Source organism: Sebastes umbrosus, chromosome 15 (assembly GCF_015220745.1).
Source record: "Sebastes umbrosus isolate fSebUmb1 chromosome 15, fSebUmb1.pri, whole genome shotgun sequence".
In the NCBI taxonomy this organism is placed as follows: domain Eukaryota; kingdom Metazoa; phylum Chordata; class Actinopteri; order Perciformes; family Sebastidae; genus Sebastes; species Sebastes umbrosus.
The window spans coordinates 18,755,246-18,779,524 of NC_051283.1; the positions used below are offsets into that span (position 1 = coordinate 18,755,246).

The 24,279-nt window shown below is 40.8% G+C and overlaps 1 protein-coding gene across 4 annotated transcripts in view; it reads right to left on the reverse strand.

Annotated features, from left to right (window-relative positions):
* ripor2 (RHO family interacting cell polarization regulator 2) overlaps positions 1 to 21,123 on the reverse strand; it is a 76,186-nt gene extending 55,063 nt beyond the window's left edge. For 2 of the 4 annotated variants that reach the window (XM_037794922.1, XM_037794921.1), the window contains exon 1: positions 14,145 to 14,499. In XM_037794922.1, coding sequence (XP_037650850.1) covers positions 14,145 to 14,223 — 79 coding nt within the window. In that variant the 5' untranslated portion in view covers positions 14,224 to 14,499. Of the gene's footprint in view, positions 1 to 14,144; positions 14,500 to 20,986 lie in introns of those variants that run through there. The other 2 variants (XM_037794924.1, XM_037794925.1) reach the window with 2 other exon arrangements.
* Positions 21,124 to 24,279: the final 3,156 nt, after the last annotated feature.

Here is a 24,279-nt window from a genome sequence, read left to right on the forward strand (position 1 = left end):
CATGTTCACTTGGATGTTAAATCAAACTTCTACAGGGGTATAGTACGACCTGCCACTTTCTGCAGTGTTTCACCAGTGCATGAAAGAAGTTTTATTTGTCCTCGTAAAATGTATTGACAGATTGTGAAAATGACAGTGTGATTATCTGTGATTACACAGCTTAACAACAGGGGCTTTTTCAAAATTACCTTTCCAATCCGTTTCGCCTCTAGTGGGTTTACAGCGATTGCTTTCCCTCCGGACAAATTGAATTACATTGAGGGGAACCATGAAAAACATAAACACCTCCGTCTTTAGGGAGCTACAAACAGCGTGAAGCACACAGGTGCTGCTATTTGAGGGCCGAGGGAAAACACATTTCTGTGGGACGACCTGGCTTTATGTACAGTGACTCGTCTTGAGGGGCTCCTGCCAGCATAATTGCCCTCTATAAGTGGATATGCTGTTCCGCTGAGTCCATACAAATCCAATTCAGCTCGCCCTTCCAAGAAGCAAAGGGAGCAGAAAATGGCTTGTCCCTTTTAATCCATCAGTTTGGTATTAGTTAAGGAAGGGATTTCATAATGACTCGTTGGTATGATTAATCTTAAAGGGAAGGTTCAGGGATTTTTCACCTCTTGTTCTTCTTCTTAAAGCTGAAGTAGACGAGATTGGATACGATTAAAAAAAGTTATTTTTATAAAACGGTCGCTATATCGTGACAGTAGTACATGGAACAGGTAACCTGAAAAAAATCATGTGCCTCTGTGTCCTCCGGTGCTCCTAACAACATCTGCAAGATTTCACAGACCGGAGGAAAACAAGCAGTAAGAGGTGATCTGAGGTCCGCTCTCCAGCTGCTGTGTATGAGAGCCGGCTGTGAATCACTCGTGAACTCCAACCAAATGGTCAAAATAAGGGCGTGTCCAATCCAACCCCACTTCCTTTTCCTTCCAAAGTCCAACCCCTCGTCCTCGCCGTGGGAGATGGAAACAGGCAAAGTACAAGATTGCCAAACAGGGCGATGTATGGTTGCCAGTTTTCTGCCCGGGACGTTACAGTTGCCGTGAAGGCCTGTTATAAAATAACAGGGAAACGCGCTGGCTAACGGGGCTCTGGTGAAGCTGGGTAGGTCAATCCCCCACTGAGTGGATAACGGTGATTACGGAAACAATCACAATGACCCAGATAAGAAAAAAAAAGAAAAGCTGGCAAAGAAAACACAAGCTATATGGCTTCAATGCTGGGAATTTAGCTGTTGTGAGATACTGTATATGTGCTGGAAGACGTACATAGGTTACATGATGACAAACTTCATCCGCCGAGGTAGAACAGGAGATGTAGATGAAATCTCTGGAAAAAGCTAATTGGACTTTATTATTTTTTAATTTACAATTTTAAGAATGAAAGACAAGGTTGTAAAGGCATAAAAGTTGTAAACCAAATGCTCAAAACAACGAGGCCTCCCTCCCTTAGCTTTTTAAAGGAATAGTTCGACATTTTTGTGAAACACGCTTATTTGATTTTTTGCTGAGAGTTTGATCAGAAGATTGAGACCGGACTATTTCCTGGAAGGGCACAATCACTTCCTTTAGTCTCCACTGGTTGCTTGGCAACCTCACATGGATGACAGGACTCCAGGAAGCCACAAATCAAGTAACACGGCACATAACCGCCCGTAAAAAACACAATATGTCGTATTTACACTTAAATTTTGTATGGATTAAACAAACAATACATATTGTGTTATAGTGGGCTTTAGAAGTGTTGGAACAGAGCCAGACTAGCTATTTCTCCCTGTTATACTAAGCTAAGCTAACCAGCTGCTATATATTGCTTTATATTTAACAGAAAGGAGTGAAAGTGGTATCGATCTCCACATCCAACTCTCAGTAAGAAAAACGTCTATTAACAATTCCTTTAAACCAACTTCAACAAAATAGCAGTCTACGTTTGAGGTCCTATTCCCTCCTCATAGTCCCTTAAAGTTAAAGAGCAGCAGCTCCACATGTTCTGCATGTTCTTCCACAGCAGCCACATTTATTCTGCCACACACCTCCACCAAACTGACCAAATACCTGTCCTTTTCTGTCCCAGTGTCTTTCTCTAACGGTGACTCTGATTGGTCCACTGTTAAAAGATCTTTTGGGGACTCATACTTCAAACATTACTTTCTAAAAGAATGTAAAACCACTCTGCATCCTACTTTCATATGTACATTTTACTATGAAATGCTGGGTAGAACACATTATGGGAACTCTGTAGGGTTTCTATAAGCCGCTCAGCAAGCGCTAACACACACACACATACAGACACACCCCTCTCTCTTCCTCCTAGACTCTCAGCTGCTGAACAGCTCAGCCTGTAATTATGGCTGTCATCAACAGCCCCTGACTAGCAGCTATATTTACTGAAGAACCAGCACGCACACACTCACGCACACAAAGAGAAGACCTACACACTTGCACACTGATACATAACCAGCTATTTATAGCAGTTGCCAATCAAAATCACAGCAACAGGTAATTTAGCATCGAGCTAATCTGCATCATCGGCTCTAATCCTCTCAAGAATTTTCTCAGGAAGCAGAAATTTCACTCTGGCTCATGAACAAAGTATTCTTATTAACTCAAGACCAAAACTTTAATGTCAGCAACTTTTATTGTCCAGCTTTCCTTTTGTTGTACGGTCCAAAGATGTACTTAAAATCACACAAAAGTGAAATATTTATATTGTAATATAACAACAATATGTGTTGGAAATGCAATATTCTCATTGTTACATAAACGTTCCTCGATAAAATTATTCATAATGAACTTAAAACATACTTTTTAAAGCTGAAATACACTTAATTTGGTCTCAAGACTTAATCGAAATGTTGTTCACTTTTGCAGAATATTCATGACCCTCAGTAAAACCCACTTAGATCTGTTTACTGCTCATAACTTCAGATCATTGGGTATATATATATAAATGTACCAAGGTAAGTGTGCCCATTCATAAACACATTCATATACAGAAGATGAAGATGAAACCAACATCCACTGACCTCCCAGCAGAGAAGTTCCTTTCCTTCCGTACTGACCACAACTGCTGCTGGTCACCACCATTGACCTCCTGCTCTGCATGAAGCGCCGCATTGCAACAAACTCTGTGACTCGCTCTACCACCAATTCTTCTCCGTGTTATTCAGTTAAGCATTTATGTCCTTCATCTATAATCTATAATCTTACTACTTTTCTCTGTCCGTTTCTCTAAACATTTCCTTCGTCTTTGCCCGACAACTTCCGACCACTAAACCAGGATGAGTCAGAAAGGCCACATGACTGGAGGGCAGGAAGGTCAAGGCAAAGGGATGTACAGGCACAGCTGACGGTGTATGTGTCAGAGTGAGAGTGTGTGGCAATGAAATGTCAGAGGAAAATGCTGCCTCCGCTCCCATTACTAGCGCCGTTTAGGTTGACTCATTGTTGGGCTTCCGTATTTTTAAATGCCGAACTTGAATCAAACTAAAATTCAGACATTGTAAACAAAACAGTATACTGTATGTGCGACTGCAGCTCTGAATACACAGGTGTGTCTACTGGATTGCTTCCTAAATATTAAATTAAAAGCTTCTATACGTCTGTAAAAAGTTGCATATTATACTGTGTGCCTCTACAGAGGTGAACCAATAACAGGCTGTATGCTGCCCTGAGGCACGGCTCCAAGATGTGGCTCCTTTGGTCTGTAATGACAGGTTGCTTGATGCAGGTAGAGCCTCTGCCCTGAGGGGCTTAGGGACACGTCACAGGTATGCAGACTGCAGGTGGGTGCTAACAATATCATCTCACCAGTGACCTCACAAAGCGAAGACATGTGATATAGGATGCAATATTCATAATTCCTTCCTTCTTAAAGGTATTTTTATTAGTTTCTGACTACTTATATATTTTAAAGCTGCACTAATAAGCAATGGATCAAATGACTAATGTGAAAGGGGTCGCTCATATCAGACAACTCTGCAGTACCCCCCCTCAGCTCTACAGAGCTTTTTAGCTTTTAAGCCAAAGCTAACCAAACATTTTGTTGCCTAAACCTAACTAAGTAGTTTCGTTGTTTTGTTTTGATTCATGACATTAACCACGTTTTTTAAACTGTTTAAAACTGTGACCGTAATCTGGAAGAAAATACGTTTGTTCCATTCAAAAGAAATTGCGAATGCAATTTAGTTGTATTATGAGAACGCAATTTTGCACGAGACAGGATTGTCAGAAACACAACAACAAATGAATGCTATTGTTGCGCCATATCTACTTGATGTGTTAAGTTTACGAATAATTAGTAAACCATAACAAGTTTAAATGTGATTTCCTCGGCTCCCAAGTAGCCAAAAAAATCAATTAATGCAGCTTAAAATTCCAGGCTCATTTTACAAATAGGTGAATGTACTTCTGTTATCTATGATTTGGCATCACTATCTTAACTATGCAGACTAAAGAGCTGGACTTTTTTATAAACATCTTACTGTTGGGTGAATGTCAACTGAACAATAGTGATGCTGGTACAGAGCACGAGTCTTACACAGTCAACCATCAATTATGAAATTTTATAATTTGCCCATTAAGGAGCAAACTTCCCCCCTCTGTGAAGACTCATGGGTGGTCTTTTACATTTCATGTTTTGAACAGGATTACCTCATTGTGAGAGACGTTCCAAGCCACTAAGTGTAAACCCTGCACGCCCAGTGTTGCCCGCAGCACAGATTGTCATAGTAACCACATGGGAACTGTAAAGGAAAGGTTAGCAGCACAGTGAAACTGCCATCTTAGATATAAGCCACATGTAAACATCTGCGACCAAAAAACTGAGACGAGTTTACACTTATGGCTGAGACAAAGAAAGAAAGATTTCTCCTCTTGCATCATCCGGCTTACTGAATGTTGCACCATTAAAAATTCACCTTATGGGTCCCAAAAATCTCTTTCTCTCCTGTCAGTGAAAACTGCAGAAAAAATAATAGTAGTTTGAGTCTTTTGGCCAAAGTAGGTCAGTGGAGCCAACTGTCAGAAGCAGGAAGAGGGAGATGCGGAGCGGTAATATTCCAGCCCCAGTAGGTCCCCTCAGGTCACAACTATTCCCAACACATAGCGGCCACTGACGTACAGAACTGTCGTGTTCTTCAGTGTGTTGTACCGCTGTGGACAGAGACGACATCTGTGGCCAGACAGTGGAGGTGTATGTGTGGGTGGACAGTCAGTGTGTGCATGTTGAATATGAAAGACAAAGCGTGTGTGTGTGCGAGGTTGCAGAGGAGTGGGTCAGTGCATGTGTTTTATAGTAGGGTAAGTAGATCAAGTCAGTTTTAAATCATTCTCCAACCTCCAGCAGTAACCTCTTTGGCTCTAACGCCGCCTCTCCTGTCCTTTATGTCCACTGCAGCTCAGATATGCACTTCGACATTGATCAAATTATTCCCTGGTCAGACTGCGACACTGCAGGACTGAAACCACTGCTCTGCCGCAGGGAGTGTGCATTAAGTTAGCTATGATCATGGCACCCCAATGAATTGTAGCTAATATATTCTTCATATGATAAAAGTAGAGTCATGTTCAGAAATATAAGAGCTGGCACCTGAAAATATGTGCTTGGATAGAAAGGTATTATATGCTAAATTCTCAGTGTATACAAGTCCACATTTGATCTTGAGGTCATTATTAAAGGTGCTCTATATGATATTCAGAGCATTAATATAGTATCAAACTGTTGTCTATGTACATATATAGGGGAGTAATGTCTACCTGAGCAGAGAATGAAGTCACTCTCTTTGTGTGTTGTAATCAGAGCTTCTCTTTGCATGTGAGCGTGCCTCACTGGCTAGCTGACGGCCGCCGCTCTGCACTGCTCTCATACGGCCATTACAGCTGATGCCGTCGTGGAATTGTAGCACCCACCTTCTGGTTCCCCCCAGATAAACACTGTTAGCTCTTTGAGCACTTTCGTCATTGTTTCCATTGTTAACGATGTTAGCACCATTAGCTAAGAGCCATCAGCTCAGCTGTCACCATGTTGAGAGCCGTGGGGAGGCAATAAAATGCTCCTAATTTCGCATTTAGCACCTTTAAAGAGGGTAAAGATCAAACAAAATTAAAAATCCATGTAGCATTTATGACAGATGTTTCCTTTAATCTCTCTAAAGTCAAACAAGTCAATTTCCTAAAACCCAGTAAACAATACTTTATCACTTTAGCAAATCATTCTTCAGTACTAGGAAATAGCCGTTACTATATTTCCTCAGAAATGTTTTAGTTTCTGTTTTAGTGGGTTTTAAACTTGACACGCCTAGACAAGACAAGACTTACAATGCAGTAAAGTGAGCCACTAGATATCAAGATGCTCGTCAATACTGATACTAATCTGGATTGAGATGCACCAGCGGTGTGTAAATCCATCATTAATTTCTTAGAAGTTCTTAGCAACTACCAGCTTGCAACTACAAACTACTGATTTGACTAAATAACTGCCAAAAATAACAGTTTTAGGGGGACAAACAATAACTTAGCTTTAAATCCTTTGTAAATGTAGGTATGACTCTGACTCATTGTTTTATGTAAACATGGAAAAATATGTGTGTTTCAGAGTTTGCAGTATAAATTTATAATGAGGAGGAAATAAATCTACATAATCTAGCATGTTGTTGGGTCATTTAGTCTAGTATGTTTGGCATAACATGTAATTTGAAGTGTATTGTGTATTTTTGTGAAATGCAATTTAAAATCTTCCCAGTTTACATTATTATTATTATACAGCATTTTAAGCAGATATTTTCACGATGCTACCGAAAACAATGAGAAATGCAGGTTGAATGTTTCCAATACCTTCTAATTATTTGTCACACATCTTTTCCAATTGTTTCTTGCATCTCTCTATATGAATACTAAGCTGTCAGATGGTTCTCTATGCAGATAAATCACCTCCCTCCCCTCTGCTCATTGTGATCCTGAGCCTCGGTGGGCAACATGTGGGCTCAGAGGATACAGTTTCCTGGGGTTTGCCTCACAAGACAAGTACAGACAAGAGACGGAGAGAGAAATAGATTTGTGAAATCTGACCTGGCTTCTAGTCTTGCAGCCTCCGCATGAGCTCTGTATATCATGCTAATGTCTTGTGTTAGAGTGTGTATGTGTGTGGTTGGGCTGCATCCTCTGTTTCACCCTCTGGACAAGAGTTGAAAGCTTGTACTGTAGAAGTAAGATAGATATCATGTCATCAGCATGATAATATAATGATATCTCCTCAAAGCTCATGTTTGAAGTTGTGATTTAATTATAACATACTCATGACTCCATGAAATTAAATACAGATGTGATTATGTGGCTGTAATGTAGGCTATAAACTCTCACTTTAATATAGGCAAGAGAGCATTTCATCATAAGATACACTGAAGTGTCAGTTAGATGTTTGTCGGTTAAGGCTAACTGTTATGTTAGCTGGTGAATTGATTAAACTCCGAGCTAATGTTAACGGTCAACTGAAAATTTCAAGTTCCGGTAATGTAAAAGCCGTTCAAATATATACGAGGTTGGTCACCAAACAACATATTGCACGTATGTAAATTGTATTCAGTGGGCAACCTTAGTTGATAACATTTTGTTCCCCTAAAAATGTCTTATTCAGCGTTCGGTTGTACTTAGCTCCACCCTTTCGTGTCACCTCTGGTTGCAAAAAAACAAGAAGGCGACGACCAAAAAAACAGATGGTGACGGCCAAAATGCCGAATTTGAGGCTTCAAAACCATAGTCCACAAACCAATGGGTGATATCACGGTGATGACGATCACTTCTTACACAGTCTATGATTCTAGCTAATATTACCAATTCCCGTAAGCCAGCATAGCTGGATGCTACATTGGTTATTCCTTAATTTTTACTAACTTTTACATGTATAACGTTAATAAAATGAGGCGTATTCGGCTAACTCTGCTTAAAGACATAAAACATACATAATTAATGCTGCATTTACAGGTAATGAGGCAGACCGTAGATGACAAACCAGATATCATTTTAGTGGACGAGCAGCAGGATGGTAAAATTAGGTGAAGTTTTTGCCGTATTTACAACTGAATGTTACGTAGGTTGCTCACAAGGAGAACATTTTTTAAGTTTGCAATACTATATTAAGAGAAAGCTGCATTTTATAGCTACATGCATTACTAGAATAATTACATAAAATATAAAAACACAAAAAAATGTAATTAAATTGTATTTAATATATTTTATTCCATTCTTTGTAAACAATACAACATCACCATAGCAACATTTGTTTGGCGGTCCTGACATTTGGCCTGATTCCTTGTGAATGTAGCATAAAGCTATTAATGTTTGGTCATATAGCTATTTGCCAGGGGTTGACAAACCTATAGGCCCTATGTGGCTCAGTTTCTTTGTTTTAGTGTATCTTGTTTATTAGATTACCAGAGGAATGCTGCCCTTCTACTGCCACCACTTGTTCCAAGAAAAGTTCCTGTACAAAGGAAATGAGACCTAAATCATTTTTTTGTGGTATGCGCCTCCTTTGAAATAAGCCTGCATGTTGTGGCATGCCTTTCCATACTCTGGTTTATTTGTTCCCTCCTTAAATCTCAGGTGTTGTGTAGCTGAGAACATTAAAGAAGCGCCCTTTGGCAAAGTCTGGAGCGAAGGCTTAAAGAACGCAGGTGAAAACACTACATCAGAGCTGTTACATACACCCCTCCCCTCTGGATTTATTTAATTGCACATCTAAACTACATCTCTTTAAGAAAATCTCAAAATCTGTGGAGGGACTTAGGCTGAATGGAAAATCTCCCATAATATCTGAGTGATTGACATGTCATTGTGCCAAAAGAAGGTTTCAAAACCCAAACTAAAAAAACAAATAAACAATAGCTGTTGAGCCCAGCAATTAGTGGTTTTGTCATGTAATTGGTAGTCAGGGGAGGAGTGGAAACGCATCCTATTGCACAAGAAACGGGAACAACACTAAGACATTCCTGTGCCAGAGCAGATAAACTCTTCTCTAAGTCACAACTATGTTAAATGACAGGGATTTTGCTCTGTTTTAAACTGCAAAGCAGGATCATACAACACATTTAAAAGTCAAGTCGGATGTGTCAAAGGAAGAGTTATGTCCTTAGTGGTTCTTGAGCGTAAATATAATTCAAGCTGCTCTCCAGAAGCTCCTCACTTGTGACTGAGGGCAGCTCTGTCAAGCTTTCTGACCTGACCCAGTTAGTCAAACACGGGTTTATTTAGACACCAAACACCAACGCTTCAATCCAACCATCGATCTCATACTCAACTATATTTTTACTGCCATTAAAGCCCTACTACTGCGGCTTTCCTCCGGGACACACTACTCTCTTGTACTATGCTTTTGCACGCTGTTTGCTACTTCGCTGCCAACCACATGAGTGGAGTAGCAGAGCAAAATCAGGCCCTTTGAATTACTCATAAGGAGGAAGAAGGAGTTAAAGAGGCCATTGTGTTTATTTTGGTCTCAATGAAGCTGTTGTGCACTTTAACTGATATCTTGTTTTCATTTCACGCAGCCATTTTTTTTTTTCTGAGAAAGGGGTGCTGTGCGTGTGTGTGGTAAAGTGTGATAACAAGGGAAGAAAGCAGAGTTAATGTGTATGTGTAAAACCGCTTAATGGCTCTGGCTGCAGTTTCTATAAGACCTGAATGGAAGTGTTTGTGTGGAGGCAGAGGTGATTCTGCAGGGGCTTGTGGGTAATAATCAGGGGCGACCTGAGACCTTATCATCAAGTCGTCATACAGCATGGAACCTTTTGGGTTGCATGTGATTTATAGCTGCTTTTTTCAACGGTAATCATTGTTTTATTTTGTATTGTGGCTGAACACCCCCTTTAATCAAGACAGAAACCCCCACACCTACTATTAACTGACTACCTCAGTGTACTCAGACCCTTGTGGTGAAATGTGTATGTATGCGGGAGCCACACCTCTAAATACAGAGGGTACGACCCGGTCAACATGTGCCCCAGATTTCATGTCTTGACCAACCTGTCCACTTTGAGTCACTTTTCGTGTTTCTGCAAAGTAACTGCTTTGTGCTTTGACTAAAAAGAGGAACCACTGACTCAAGCTAAAACACATTGTTCCCACCGAGCAAAGCTTTTTGCTAATTCATACGACCTGAACTGGACTCAGTGAGAGTGTGAGTGAGGAGGAGAGGCAGGAAAGGCGCTTGTGGCTGTGTATCTGCTCTGTTCAGGCATCTCTGCTGTCGGGGCTAAAAGTAGAGATCCTCTAGTCATAATTCAGTTCTTCACAGCACAGCCGCAAAAGAACGACAAGCTAGAGTAACCATGCTTTATAAGACCTATTGTCTCTGGGAGTGCAGTGATGACAGCAAAGACATCTTATACATCCCTTTTTATTACAGGAACTCTGAGGTCAGTGCCACATTTTGGTTATGCTTGTAGTTGTAGTAATACAAAGTGTGATATCTGTTACTTGCTTTATGGCCTTTTCATCTTTCACTTAATATTTTATTTCATGCATTTTACAGCTATTTCTACACTGCCAAGAACATTATCACATGACATAAGATCAGCGGTCCTCAAACCTTTAAGCCATGTGTGGCTTTATAGGAATGGCAGTGTTGGCCAGTCCTCCACTTTTATCCAAACTGAAATATCTCAGCAACTGTCGGATGGATTGCCATGAAATATTGTACACACATTAGTGAGCTACTGACTTTTTATCTATAGCACCACCAAGGGGTGGTCATCCAGTGAAATATCTCAACATCTATAGTAACAAAATTTGACATTCATTGTTGCAGATGACTTTGGTGATCCTCCATGAGGTTGACTTTTGTGGTTTTGAGTGAAATATTTCAACAAATATTGGCTGGACTGTCATAACATTTTGTACAGATATTTATGTTCTTGTATTGACTTTGATGATCGCTTAACTTTTCCTTAAGCACCATCATCAGGTCAAAATTTAAATTTGTCCAATACAGGTTTATTACCATAGACTGTATATAATAAGTGGATGTAGTTGCTGTGACGTCACTTATTGGTTTGTGGACTGCCGTTTTGAAACCTTGAGTTCGGCATTTTGGCCGTCATCATCTTGTTTTTTTGCAACCAGAAGTGACAAGAGCGGGTGGAGCGAAACAACTAAACGCTGAATAAGACATTTTTAGGCGACCAAAATGTTACAATTAACTTTCATGAACAGAAAACACACTGTGAAAGGGTTAAAGTTGTAAGACTAAAACACAGACAACGCCCAGACCGGACAACGCCGTGGTAGCGAAACTAGCGATTGAAACAATCAATCAATCAACTCATGTTTACTGAGGTAATAAATCAAGTGAGAAGTAAGGTCATTGTCTCATAGACTTTTACATAATCAGACTTCTTTTTGCAACCAGAGGAGTCGCCCCCTGCTGGCTGTTAGAAAGAATGCAAGTTTAAGGCACTTTTGCATTGGCTTCACTTTTCAGACCCGGAAGTTGCCCACTGTTTCTGACCAAATACAAGTGTACAAGTGTACAAGTGTACAAGCAAACCTAATGACAGCCTCAGCTGTACTTTATGTTTAGTGCTTAATGCCAAATGTTAGCATGCTAACACGCTAAAATAAGATGGTGAACATGGTAAACATTATACCTGCTAAATGTTAGCATTGTCATTGTGATCATATTAGCAAGCAAGTTGCATGCTGTAGACTCTTAAGGGAAATATCGGCAGCAGAAATATGCAACAATTAGAGAAAAGCCACAAAATAATCAAACTATTATGTATTTCCTGCTTCTCTAATCATCTGGCGACCTCTTTAGATTAATCTTGTGACCTTTTGTGGGGTTCAGACCCTCAGGTTGGGAACCACACCACATAAGACTGTTGCAAAATCACACAACGCCAAACTTCAAGCTGAGTTCATTCAACACTGAATTCTAATTTTGTGGGTAGAAGATCTCAAAGATTTGCAAAGCCACTACTAATGATGAAACTAATGATTTACAAAGAAAATAGACCAGCGGTGGTAAATTTGCATTCAGCACCAATAAGAATGAAACACTTGAATATTCAACACAGAACAATTAATAATTTCCACCACTAACCCAAAGAGCTAATTAGAACAGAAACTATAAGTGATCCAACCTTCAGCTGTGTCTGTGAATAAACACACTGATGCCTGCTGGCCAACCTCTGCATGAATCTGAGCGCTGTGATTGGCTGGTTTGTTGCAGAGAGTCATCTGGCTGCGATCCTCCTGGCGGTGTTGTTCAAAGGGAACATCACATTACCATCGGTGTATCTCAGTCAGAAGTGGGTCAGTGGAGGCATTAACATACATTACACACCAAATGATGCAATATGAGGGAATATCCTCCTGCTCACTGTCCACTCATCTTCAGTGGAGCTGCTGCAGAGCACTTTGAGCCTGTATGGAGCTTAAATATGTCTTATTAATACACTAGTGTTAATGTGTACAATGCAAGCAGTTGGTGTGCAATTAAACACTAATATAGGCAGTTTAAAAGATAATACTGTACACTCCGAGAAAATACCGTAAAAATATGGGCCAATGTACTGTGTTAATATAAAGGAATTTTCTGTATTGATTTTTCACATTGATTTAACCTGTTTAAAGCAAATAAAAGTCAATTAATGCACTTTTATGAATTTATGTTTACAAGAGGGGGAAAAAAATACCTGAAGAAGAAAAAATAAACATGTTCAAGTGTATATATTGTGGTGGATTTATTGGATCATGTTGCTGTAGCCTAATAGCTGTTCAACTAGTTATTTCATCACATTAAAAACATTATATTGATCTGGTGATTATTGTATTTTAGAATCGTTTTAGAGTGGAAGAAAATAATGTAAATTTACCAGAAAATGTAGGCTACTATATCATTTTACATTTCAGCTTTGATGAAACTGTGCATAGAAATGCAGTGCAGATTTAATTATTAATTTATATTTAATTAATACCATTTATAATGGAGCTCTGAGCATGTTTGTGTGTTGAGAAATTGGCTTAAATTGGCTTTGTGTTTGTGTGTGTATCTTGTTTGTTTACTCCGTACAAAAGTGTAAAAATAATAGTTTGCAGTTTTACAGGGGGGTTATGTGCTGGACTATTTCTTGGCTCGGAGCAGCGGCCAAACAACCAGCAGACAAATCTCTGACAGAACTGTTCGTGGTCCAGTTGCATTGTGGGTTATGTAGTCGCCAGGTGGAATAAAGTAAGAATATTGCATCAATTTTTTAAACTGTGCATCGTGAGTCCAGCAACGTTACAATGCTAAATTGGTGGATTACTCTTTGAAACACAAAAAGCATTATACTGTATGATTCACAGAGTGACATGATAAGTACTCAGCCAATCTATGAAGCATCATTATCCATAATGCTTTAGCCACAATCCTGGTCAGAGATTATTTTTTTTAATGGCTGTATAAACATTTGAACAGCAGTCAATTATTATTCAACCTGATAGCAGTTTCCCCTTTTTCCTCTACCTCTGAATGATCATCAGTCAGGTCCTGCTGAACGTAGGTTATGATTACTGCTAGTTTTTAAATAAATAAAAAGAAAACACTCACACAAAATACATGTTGAAAAGATTTTCTTGTGGTGCATAATGTTTGCTTTAAAACATCTGCCTGTTACACAAGAACGCCCACACTGCAGAGGGAAAGCTGCTCACGGCTTTCTAAAAAGGGTAAAAGTTGAAAAATCAATGAAAAAACTCTGCACAGAGCTCCTGCAAAGACGGACAGCATGAAGTTCTCGTTGGTCAAGTATTCATTACACTGACTAATTATTACAATCATTGCAACTAACTGGTTATGACTTTAACTGGTGGCATGCTGAAGCTTTTCTTCCTCTTAATATTGGTAACCTTTTAGCCTCAGTGTGTATCAGAGCCTACTCAACCATGCAGCAAACAACCCCACCTACACAGCTGAAGAGATCCCTCTGGGCCACACTTCAACCAGAACTTTTGCCCTCTTCTTAACCTCGATCACAACCGAAAGTCACAAACCAACCAGCCTGACCTCCCCGTCGATCCTCGAGCAGCCGTTTCGGCGCTGCAGCCCACCTGTAAGCCCACGCCTGCTTTCACACTTTACAACCGACCCTTGGCAAGCCTTACCGTCCTCGAAGAAGGCATCCTCCGCTTCTTCGCGCATCATCTCATCCAGGTCATCCTCCGCAATGTCGGTCATAGCCATCACTATTCCTCTTCTTCCTCTCCTTCTTCTTCTTCTTCTTCTTCTCCTCTCCCCCTTGTCTCCCTCGGCTGACTAATCGGAACTTCAGAGAGAGTGACTGGGCTGTAAAATTGAATCAACGCCGGCTCGGCCTCTTCGCTTCAGGCGACAGTCCGATCACCGGAAGGCTCCTCACTCGAGCAGCAGAGGACTGGGACTGAGCTGAGATTCAGCTCTCTGCACGAGGATGTGTGTATAAGTACCAGGTGAAGTGTGTGTATGTGTGTGTGTGGGTGAGAGAGAGAGAGGACTCCCAGCGACCTTCACTAAGTTTCTGCAACAGTGCCGATTTCATAATATCCTGTGCAAAGCTGAAGTGAGAGTGTGCTATTCGGAGAGCACTTGTATGAGTAAGTGTGCGCATGTGTGTTGTACGGGGAGGGTCAGTGGTGTGTGTGCATGCATGTGTCCATATGCACAGTATAGCGCTCTACAATGAGTCAGCTTGACTAGTGATATAAACAGGAATAATTAGATTTTGTATTTTGAGCCGATGCAAAAAAAGGTGTGAAACTGTGTGTGTGAGATTGTGTGTACGTGGCATGGCGTGAGATGTGGCTCTACTTGTCATTCCTTCACAGCTCACTAGGAATCATGGGACCAAGCTGATTGCTCTCTCTATTTTTTCACTTGGCCCACATCGAGGGAGGCCTCAGCAGAGCTGATAACGTCTGCTGCTGCTGCTGAAAGTCTCCATGGTGCCGCTCAGGACGCAGCGCATAAACACACACACCTGCTCTGAAGAAGACAGATTCAGACACTGTGGGTGGCTTCATTTATACCTCTCTTATAATCATCGATTTTACGTTTGGGACATCTGCCTTGATGGTGACATTTGAGTCACAGAGCTACAGTAAGCATCTTTTCCAAACATGGATATGAGCCAAATTTTGCAACAACTCTGCAGGTTGTTTGGCGCCACATGCTGCTGTTTTTGGAGATATTTCCAAAATCAGGAATGAGTCCAAAAACTCAGAAATGAGTCAGTAGGTTGTATGAATGGGTTTTTAGTTAGATGCCTAAGCGACGAACTCGAGGCTTCAAAGCGGCAGTCCATAAACCAATGGGTGACATCATAGTGACTACTTCCACTTCTTATATACAGTCTATGTCCATGACATTACAAACACGACTAGAGGTAATGCTAGCAGCTCTGTGAAGCTGTACTTAGGCACAGTGGTGCTTCGGGCAAAATGCTAACTCACAATGACAATGCTAACACATTGATGTTTAGCAGGTATCATGTTTACTATGTTCACCGTCTTTGTCGTTGCTAACATTTGCTAAGGCAATAGGCTGATGGGAATGTCATCAGTTTTGCATTCATGTTATAAACCAAAGTATTGGACGAATCAAAGTTTTGACTGGATGAATGAAAGAAATTTCATTCAACACATATTTCAGAACCAAAGTGATGGGCCGACTCACAGTGTCAACACTCGAGCCATGCCGTTAGCTTGGCTATAAATGCTGTTGTAACAATGCTGCATATATCTTGGACATATAATGACCTCAGCTTCAGCCACTGTAGCTCAGTCATTGGGACATGTTTGCTACATCTGGGCACCCAAAGCAAACTGGGTGCAACTTGTGAACTAAACTTCTTGTCACATGTAATGACAAACTTTCCATGGGCAGGGTGAAATACTTTTCATCCAGCTTTTTGAGAGTTTTGCACCATCCCCAGGAGGCCCCTTACCAGTGGCTCTCAAGCAATTCATGTTCAGTCCCAAATTACTGGTAGCATGCAGTCTTGTCTCTTTTTGACCTTTAATTTATTCTAAGATGAAAAAAAGTAAAAAACAGCCAGATACAGAATTCCTTCCTCTGTCTCACACCGTGTCTCCATCTGTCTCCGCTGTGCAGTTTCTCTGACTCACACCCCATTTACACAAACCAATTCCCAACCAAAATAGAAACTAGGCCTCAAGTCAATTCATTATCACTCTTCCTTTAGACTTCCTCTCCCCTGCCACTGCCTGCCTTTAAGGCCAAAGCTCAAGGGACCGAACCTGGAGACAAACTCATTTTCACTGAGGCTAGTCCAGACAATTCAGATGCTTCACATCTATCAGGAGGTGGGATGTGGGGTCTGACTACACATGAGGAACATGTGACTGAAAGTTGCTTTGTGTAACTTGTTGGTTTAACAGTGATGTTTACAGATTTATAGGATGAGAGGATTTCTTATTTGTCTGAGGTCATTGAGGAGGAAGATTTGAGAAATAGACTGGTGTTTGGTTATGTGTGTGAGACAGTGTGTGCACATGTGTTTGCATGTTTTTCTGTAGTGACGCAGTATTCTAATACGCTTTTAACTAGGGAGTAACATCACTGCTGAGCTGTCAACAGTGCTTTCAGTCACCAGTGAGCTCCATTGCTAAAAACCTGCTGATTAATTTGGTCATTCGGTCAGTGGTGACAGTGGTGATTCAGGTATAATCAGTTCAGTTTAGAGACTCCGAGGTAAAGATTTGTTCATGTACATGTACTGAACAGCTCTAGTTTTAGCTTATAAGTGGTGCAAGAGCCTCTTGGTATTACAGAAGAATCATGCAAACTAATAAAAACAATCCTATAATCAATTCATCCTTTAAATCATTTATATAGCAAAAAAGCCAAAGATACGCTGGTTCCAGGTTCTCCAGTGTGCTGATTTGCTGTTATGTTTTGGTTTATAACACATTAAACTGAATATCTAACATTGGTGAAATACACTTAGCAGAGGTAATTTCCAAATAGGTGTATTAGTCGCTTGCTTTGACATAACCACGAAAGCAAAGTAGAACATGGATTTAATTAGTGGAGGTATTTTGTTGGAGGTAACGTTATTAGAGTTATGAGTTAGTATCAAGTCTTACACCGGAGAAATACAGTTTTACTCAAAGGGGAATAACACACAGGTTGCGGCCGAACATGTGGCTGTTCAGAGCGAGCTGACTACTTGGACCGCTCTTCACCTGAAGTGAAGAACAGTTGGGTTGTAACGTTTGGTAGTAACGTTGAGCATTCACGTAGCGTTAGCAGGCTATATCCAGGATCCAGCAGCAAAGGTGACCGCTGCGGACGACATGCTCGTTTCAATTGCAGAGCCCTGAAGCCACGCCCCCGCTGCTGAACAGAGTATTTAACGTGTCGCGTGTCCAAATTGCACCAAATTCAAAAAAGTACTCTCTTGGGTCCCCTGCAATTCACCCGCCAAGTGTGATGTCGATCGGATGAGCAATTCTTGAGATATACGAATAACACACAGACAGACAGACAGAGAATTGAGTTATATGATTTAAAAAGTTAGTTGTAGTTGCTGCCCTATTGCAAACACATATTCACACACAAATACACTCACACACACACACACACACATGCAGGGCAAGTCTTTTGAACTGGGTGGAGCACAGCAGTTTGAAAACACCCTGCTGACAGTATGGAAAGAAACAATATTCATCGATTTGACCAATCCAAAATGAGAAATGGCAGAGAACAGCATATAGGATGCATCTTAAAACCAGTGAAGGAACAACTTTAAAAGTGCAGACACTATTGAGGATATCACGCAGGTACAAACTTCAACGTGAAGGAACAACTCTCCTAACAGCAACAGGAAATTACATAAAGTTGTGAAATAAATTGCATAACGGAACAATCTAGAAGCAGGAAGATGCATAAGAACCACGTGAAGCAATCGCAAACACTGACTTTAAATAAAAACATCCTCTAACCAATGCCACAGCAGACAGCAGGAATATGTTGACTTTGTGCTCTGATCCTAGAAATGGAGAATCACTGGTCATGAAGGCAAGTAAACAGAAATACAGAGCCCTGACACAAGCCCACTGTCTTATGCAGATCCGTCCCACTCCCATCTGTTCACTGCTATAATCATCACAACATGTCCTGGTGACTGTATCATGCTTTATGTGCAAAACAGTTCTGAGATTAAACCCAGAGTTATTCACAGCAACAAAATGGTGCATGCAGTTGTGAAAAGTTCCAAATCCGATCATTCACACACATTTCAACAACTTTTTTTTCTCTCTCTCTCGCTCAGTAGCAGCTTCTAAGCTACTTTACAGGCAGCAGCGCCACAAAACGGGGTCACGTCTGGGCTGAATTTGCCCTGCTGCTGCATTTCAATGACTGGGTACATTGTTGTCACCAGCAGAGAAAACCCCCTGCTTCGGGAAATGCAAACGCATGCTGCTGGGATGCAAACACACAATGCCACAGACACACACACACACGTCCATATAATAATTCTCAACAATGCCACCAAAACACTGCACAGACAAACAGGCAAGAACACACAGACACATTTGTTACTCCAGCATTGCAAAGAGTAGCACAATCAGACCCGCGCGGTACAATGGTGTTGTTTGAATGGGGTCAAACAATGGAGCTCTTTGGCATCTGAATCGAGCCAGATGATGAGTATCCCAGGAGGATGAATAGGCGGCTTCAGCCTCCTACACACTCGCTCCTCTGGCCCTGATAATAATGCATCAGTGCGCCGCCTGTTACTGTGGACTAAAATATCCGTTATTAGCATGGAAGCAGCAACTCATTAGCATCCAGGCTAATTCTATGGTGCTAGCTAATTTGCAAGTATGCCGCCTCTTGCACAGATGTTACAACGGCCATAGAAATGTAGAGAAAGCGATTAGCATCAGACAACTGTATTCCTACATTAAACATTTAGGAGTTTATTATTTACCCAAAACGTTTGACTGGAAGACTTATAAAACATCTTAACATAAAGCAAAGTAAACAGAACATTCAATTAAGTCAACTTTTTTGCAGATTTATAGAAAAAATGGCAACTAAGCTTAGAGATATTTTTAAAAGCACAGTTTTACAACACAGATGTTTTGTTTTTTTAAATAATCCTTCCCTGATTTAACATCAAAAGCTATTATATATGTGTTGTGTCAGTTCACCTAGTTAAGAGAAGAGTTACTGTAGGCGTACTTGTATGTGTCTAAACTGACTCATGCATGAAAATGATTAATGTTCACAGCAGGTTATTCATGCTAACTGTTGCACTCCAGGGCAGTGGCTACCACTGAGGTCACTGAGTTCGTGCCCTGGATTTTTTTCATTTAAATTCTACAATTAACAGGCTGAATTATTATTATTATTTTTTTTACATCTGAATATTTAAATTTGGCTACATTTAGGCCAACATATAATAAATAAATAAAGCTTTCAGCCTTCATTTTACCATCAGAATTTTATTTCGAGCAGTTTAAATGAAAATTAAATCATTTAGATTTATCATGTTGGGAAATGAAATTTATAAACAATAAAATTCAGCAGCTAATTTAAGATTTTTTTTAAAAAACGACAGACTTTATTTTCATGACGAAGTGTGATTTCAAGCCAATGCTTAGGCTAATACTTGCTGATATAATAATAACAAATTAAATCTATGTATAAAGCACCTTTCTCTACAGGACTGCAGAATATGAATCTATAAAGAAACAACGAAACATGCAATAAAAATCAAAAGTGTGAATGAAGAGTGAAAAATGTTCCCGTCACACAACAGGATATTGTTGCAACACAAAAAGCCAATTCATAAATCCTGTGGAAACTGGATTTCCGGGTACAGGGATCTTGAGTAACAGCGTGTTGTAACAGCATGCAGCCTTTCCAGAGATATCAAATACACAGAGAGGCGAGCCGGTGGGAAGTTTAAGGAGGAGACAGATTGCAAAACTACGGGAAAAAAGTTCTACATGTCAGTTTGTCTTCCTCTGCCAAACCATGACAGGTAAAGTGAGGAAACGGAGGGAGGACAGAAATATAGTATATGTCCTTTTTGGAGGATGGAGCAGTAATTCCCACAGATTACTGTGAGTGAGAGTCAGAGAGGATGATGGGTGGAAGACAAAAACAAGAAAAAAAGACATCATCTCTTCTCCTATCGTTCCCTCCACCCAGGCCTCTGCCTCTTTTTCTCTCCCTCTGAGAAGGCTGACAAAACGGGATGATTGTGAAGGGGCGCCTGGTTACCCTGGTTACAATAATGAGGGCATTGCGTGGTAAATCCAATTTGCCATGGCACTCTCTGACTCATTTGAGGTGCACGTGTGGTGTGTGAGTTAGTGTTTGCGTGCGACGCACTGTGGCTTCATGGGTCTGATGGAGAATGACCACAATGTACCACACTGTAGCCCACATACTCATGCATGTAGACACACTTAAAGACAAACACATCTTTTCTAGGTCTCTGTAAACTGTTCCAACTGGAAGAAACAACAACAACAACAAACTGGAGATCACAGAGTAGATCATGATGCTACTTTCCTACAAGAAGTCCAGGTCATAATCACACCAAAAGACACAAGCTGGTAAAACCTTAATTTTTCAAATGTTAGACCCGAGAATGGGTATGATGAATACAAACGAGAGCTGCTACATAACACAAAGTGCAATCACCGCTGATTGAAATACCACATGAATACCTGGAGTCAGGGGTGCGAACAACAGAACATCAGACGTATGAACTTGCAAATGAGTCCTGAATTTAAAACAGTTTTAGCTCAAACTTCACAGATTCTCAGCAGCATCAACTCTTACATTATTCAGGCAACAACCACCTGGACAAACAGGCTGCTTGTAATTGTTTGCTGCCTGGTTTAGTGTGAAGTAGGAAGCATGGTGAGATGACAGAAAACAGCCAAATATGTTAATAAAAAGCAGGAACAACTGTTGGTATACCTACTGTAAGCATATTGATATCTCTTCATCTGTATATGGTTGTATGTCCTGACTCTGCGGTACATTATGTTAAAGAATAATCCCAGCAGACGCCTCCTTGTCAGTGTGAAGCCTACAACTCCTTTTGTGCTGTCACCAATATCCTATTTTCGTGCTCTCTCCCCGTCTCTCCCTGTCGCTATTGTATTTTGTCTTTCTCTGTTCCACAATTGGATCCTTTTCTCTCTCGCTATTTTACTCTTTGCCTTTCTGTCTCCGTCCCAGAGTGCACAGAGGGCATCAGACAATGGCAGCAATACAGCCGCTGCACGCCAGCTGTGCAGACTGGCACCGCAGTGATGGGCCGTGCCCGTGTTGTGCCCCGCTGCTACTGCCGGCTACACCTGAAGGGAAGAGATAACAGGCAGCTGAAGCACTCGACCAAATGAACCGGCAGACCACGGCCTTATATCTGTTCATTTGTTTCTGAGCCTCAGTATCAAATTTACACGGATGTACTTGAGACAATCTGGAGGATGTTGTAGCAGCAAAGTGCTTTTTAATGTTTAGATCAGGTATTGATAGGATGGATTTGTTTAAGGATCAATCCAGTGCTGAAGGGGTGTGCATGGGCCTGTGCAGCAGCAGTAAAAGTGATATTCTGTATTTCAAGACTTTGGAGGGTGGCTTCTTTTCTCCTTGCCTTTCCTAAATCAAAAACAAAACTGCAAAAGTGTGAGAAACCGATTTAACAATATCTTTATCTGCTCTTAAGTAGTAAATAAGCATCACTTTCAGGGCCAAGGAGCACATCATTAACTTACTACATTAGTTTATAACACCACTTTGTGGAATACTCGATTCTGATTGGTCAATCACAGCGTTCTACGCCATGTAGAACAGACTGTTGCTATGGGTGCAGTTCTGTCGTCGGACACTGGCAGACCGTTTTTGAAAACGTAAGCCTACTTAGGACTAGAACCAATGCTGTTTCTTTTTTCAACATATCTTCATACAACGGGTTGTATGATATCTTACAAAAAGTTTTTCCTAATTTTTCTTGAGTTCTCCCATGAATGACCAGCAAGACGTGTCAATTTCCGCTGGGTACATGCATACAGTCTTCAAAATAAACTTCCCTCTTCACAGGGAACAAGTTTAATTTTACAACCCTTTTTACAAGATTCTCGTTTTAAAACAAGACAGCGGAAAACATTAAGAAAAGTCAGCCGGAAAGTCAAGCTACAGCTGATCAAATCTGCCAGCGACAGTTGTCATTTCACACGGCAATGTCGTTGGCGTTTGTCGGCTACAAATGAGAAGCTCTGTTGGAAAATCAATGACTTATTGTTTCACAAATTACTAAGAATTTCAAGAGGAGAATCTTCCACCGTTATTATTTTAAACTGCTTGCTCTGTGCGTAGCAACAGTAAGAGGAACTCAGAGTTTATGAAAGTACACTAGTTATGACTGAGCAGATTTCTGACTGTTAGTATCTACCCGCACAGCCCCAAGCAGTTCATTAAATATTGCATAATCTAGTACTATTTTTGACAGGGAGACATTTTCCTGTTGGGGAGATCCAGAAGACAGATAAGGAGGGTTGCAGCAGGGTGGGGTCATAGTGTGGCAAGAACTCTGAAAACCACAGTTTCCTCTCCCACGCCACCCAGCACATCACCGTGTCCTCCAGCCAACACCTGCTGGGCGGCTACAAGGGGAAGTCAACTTTCAAAACTAGAAAACACAAGCAACTGATGCAATGTGCTCTAGATGGGCAGTATTACCCGATGATATGACCTTAGCTGCAAAACGCATGGCATGATGCGGAGTAGGCATGTTGCACTACCCCTGTGGTGTACACACTTATAAACATCTGGATTCAAGAGAGCAGGCAGTGGTGGGATGCATTGATAGATTTAAACAAATTCTTCCATGTGAACAGGAAGGGAGGATATCTCAATACGGCTTCTGAGAAATATAGGGTGGGGACGTGGAAGGAAGGTTGGGCAATAGTGTGTAAAATACCATTATGAGGCTATTGCAGCTGTATTTTTCTGAGATTACAACAGAGTGCACATGTGGCACAGTAGCCATTAATAGTGTCATGGTTAGGAAGTGGGTGGAGGATTTATTCGGAGTCGGAGGATGACAGAGCTGGTCACTGAGAGTGTTACACATGTAGCCTTTCTGCCCCGATGGTTAGAGGAACAGGGCCAGTGGGAGCTGGGCTGGAAACTGTAGTGACAGCTCATCATCACGCATGAGGGCATCTATAAAACCAACTAAAGAAGCTCTGTATGTGTGTATGGGAGTGTGTTTTATCGGTGCCTGGCTTTGCATCAAGTGACTCCAGGATGATGACATCTGCCATGACTACACATCTGTCCTTCACCCTGGAGTATGAGAATGTACTAGTTACACCAACCTTACATGACCTACATACATCTACATTTTTGTCAAATAGAAATTTGTTTCTGAGACTAGGTTAAAGCAGCTATTTCATGCAAATCCTGACATGAAATAATGATGCATCACGCTTAGATAAAAACAAAGAAATATATATGTTATATGCTGATGATGGCATGATTTGTTACTAAGGCTAGGTATGATTTAACATTTTTTAAAACTGGTTCCAATAGATAGATAGATTGACTTTATTGATCCCTGAAGGGAAATTGCAATGTTACAGCAGCAATTTACGCAGATCACAAAAAACGTGCATCTCTCAACAAGACACAAAGTAGGAACAAAAAACACTGTATTTACAAAGCTCTATATAAATGTTCATACCAACTGCAAACACACAGCAGTTATCAATGAAGCTTATTTTGATAAAATACTGTCTTAAAGGTGCAGTGTGTAGGATTTGGCAGCATCTAGTGGTGAGGTGCAGATTGCAACCAAGTGAAACTTCTCCCGTGTGCCAAGCATGTAGGAGAATTTTGGTGGCCGACGTGAAAACGCAAATGGCTCTGTCTAGAGCCGGTGTTTGTTTTGTTCGTTCTGGGCTACTGTAGAAACATGGCGGTGCAACATGGCGGACTCCGTGAAGAGGACTCGCTCCCTGTGTAGATATAAACGGCTCATTCTAAGGTAACGAAAAAATCCTTATTTTCAGGTGATTATACACTAAAGAAAACATATTTATAAATATTATATTCCATTTCTACCGATAAATCCCCCTAAATGCTACATGCAGGACCTTTAAATGACTAAAAGTCTGACTCGTATGACGATTAAATAATAAATAAACAAGATTAATGTGACCAAGCATACAATGTCAGCTTTCAGTATTTGACCATTTTGGAGACTCC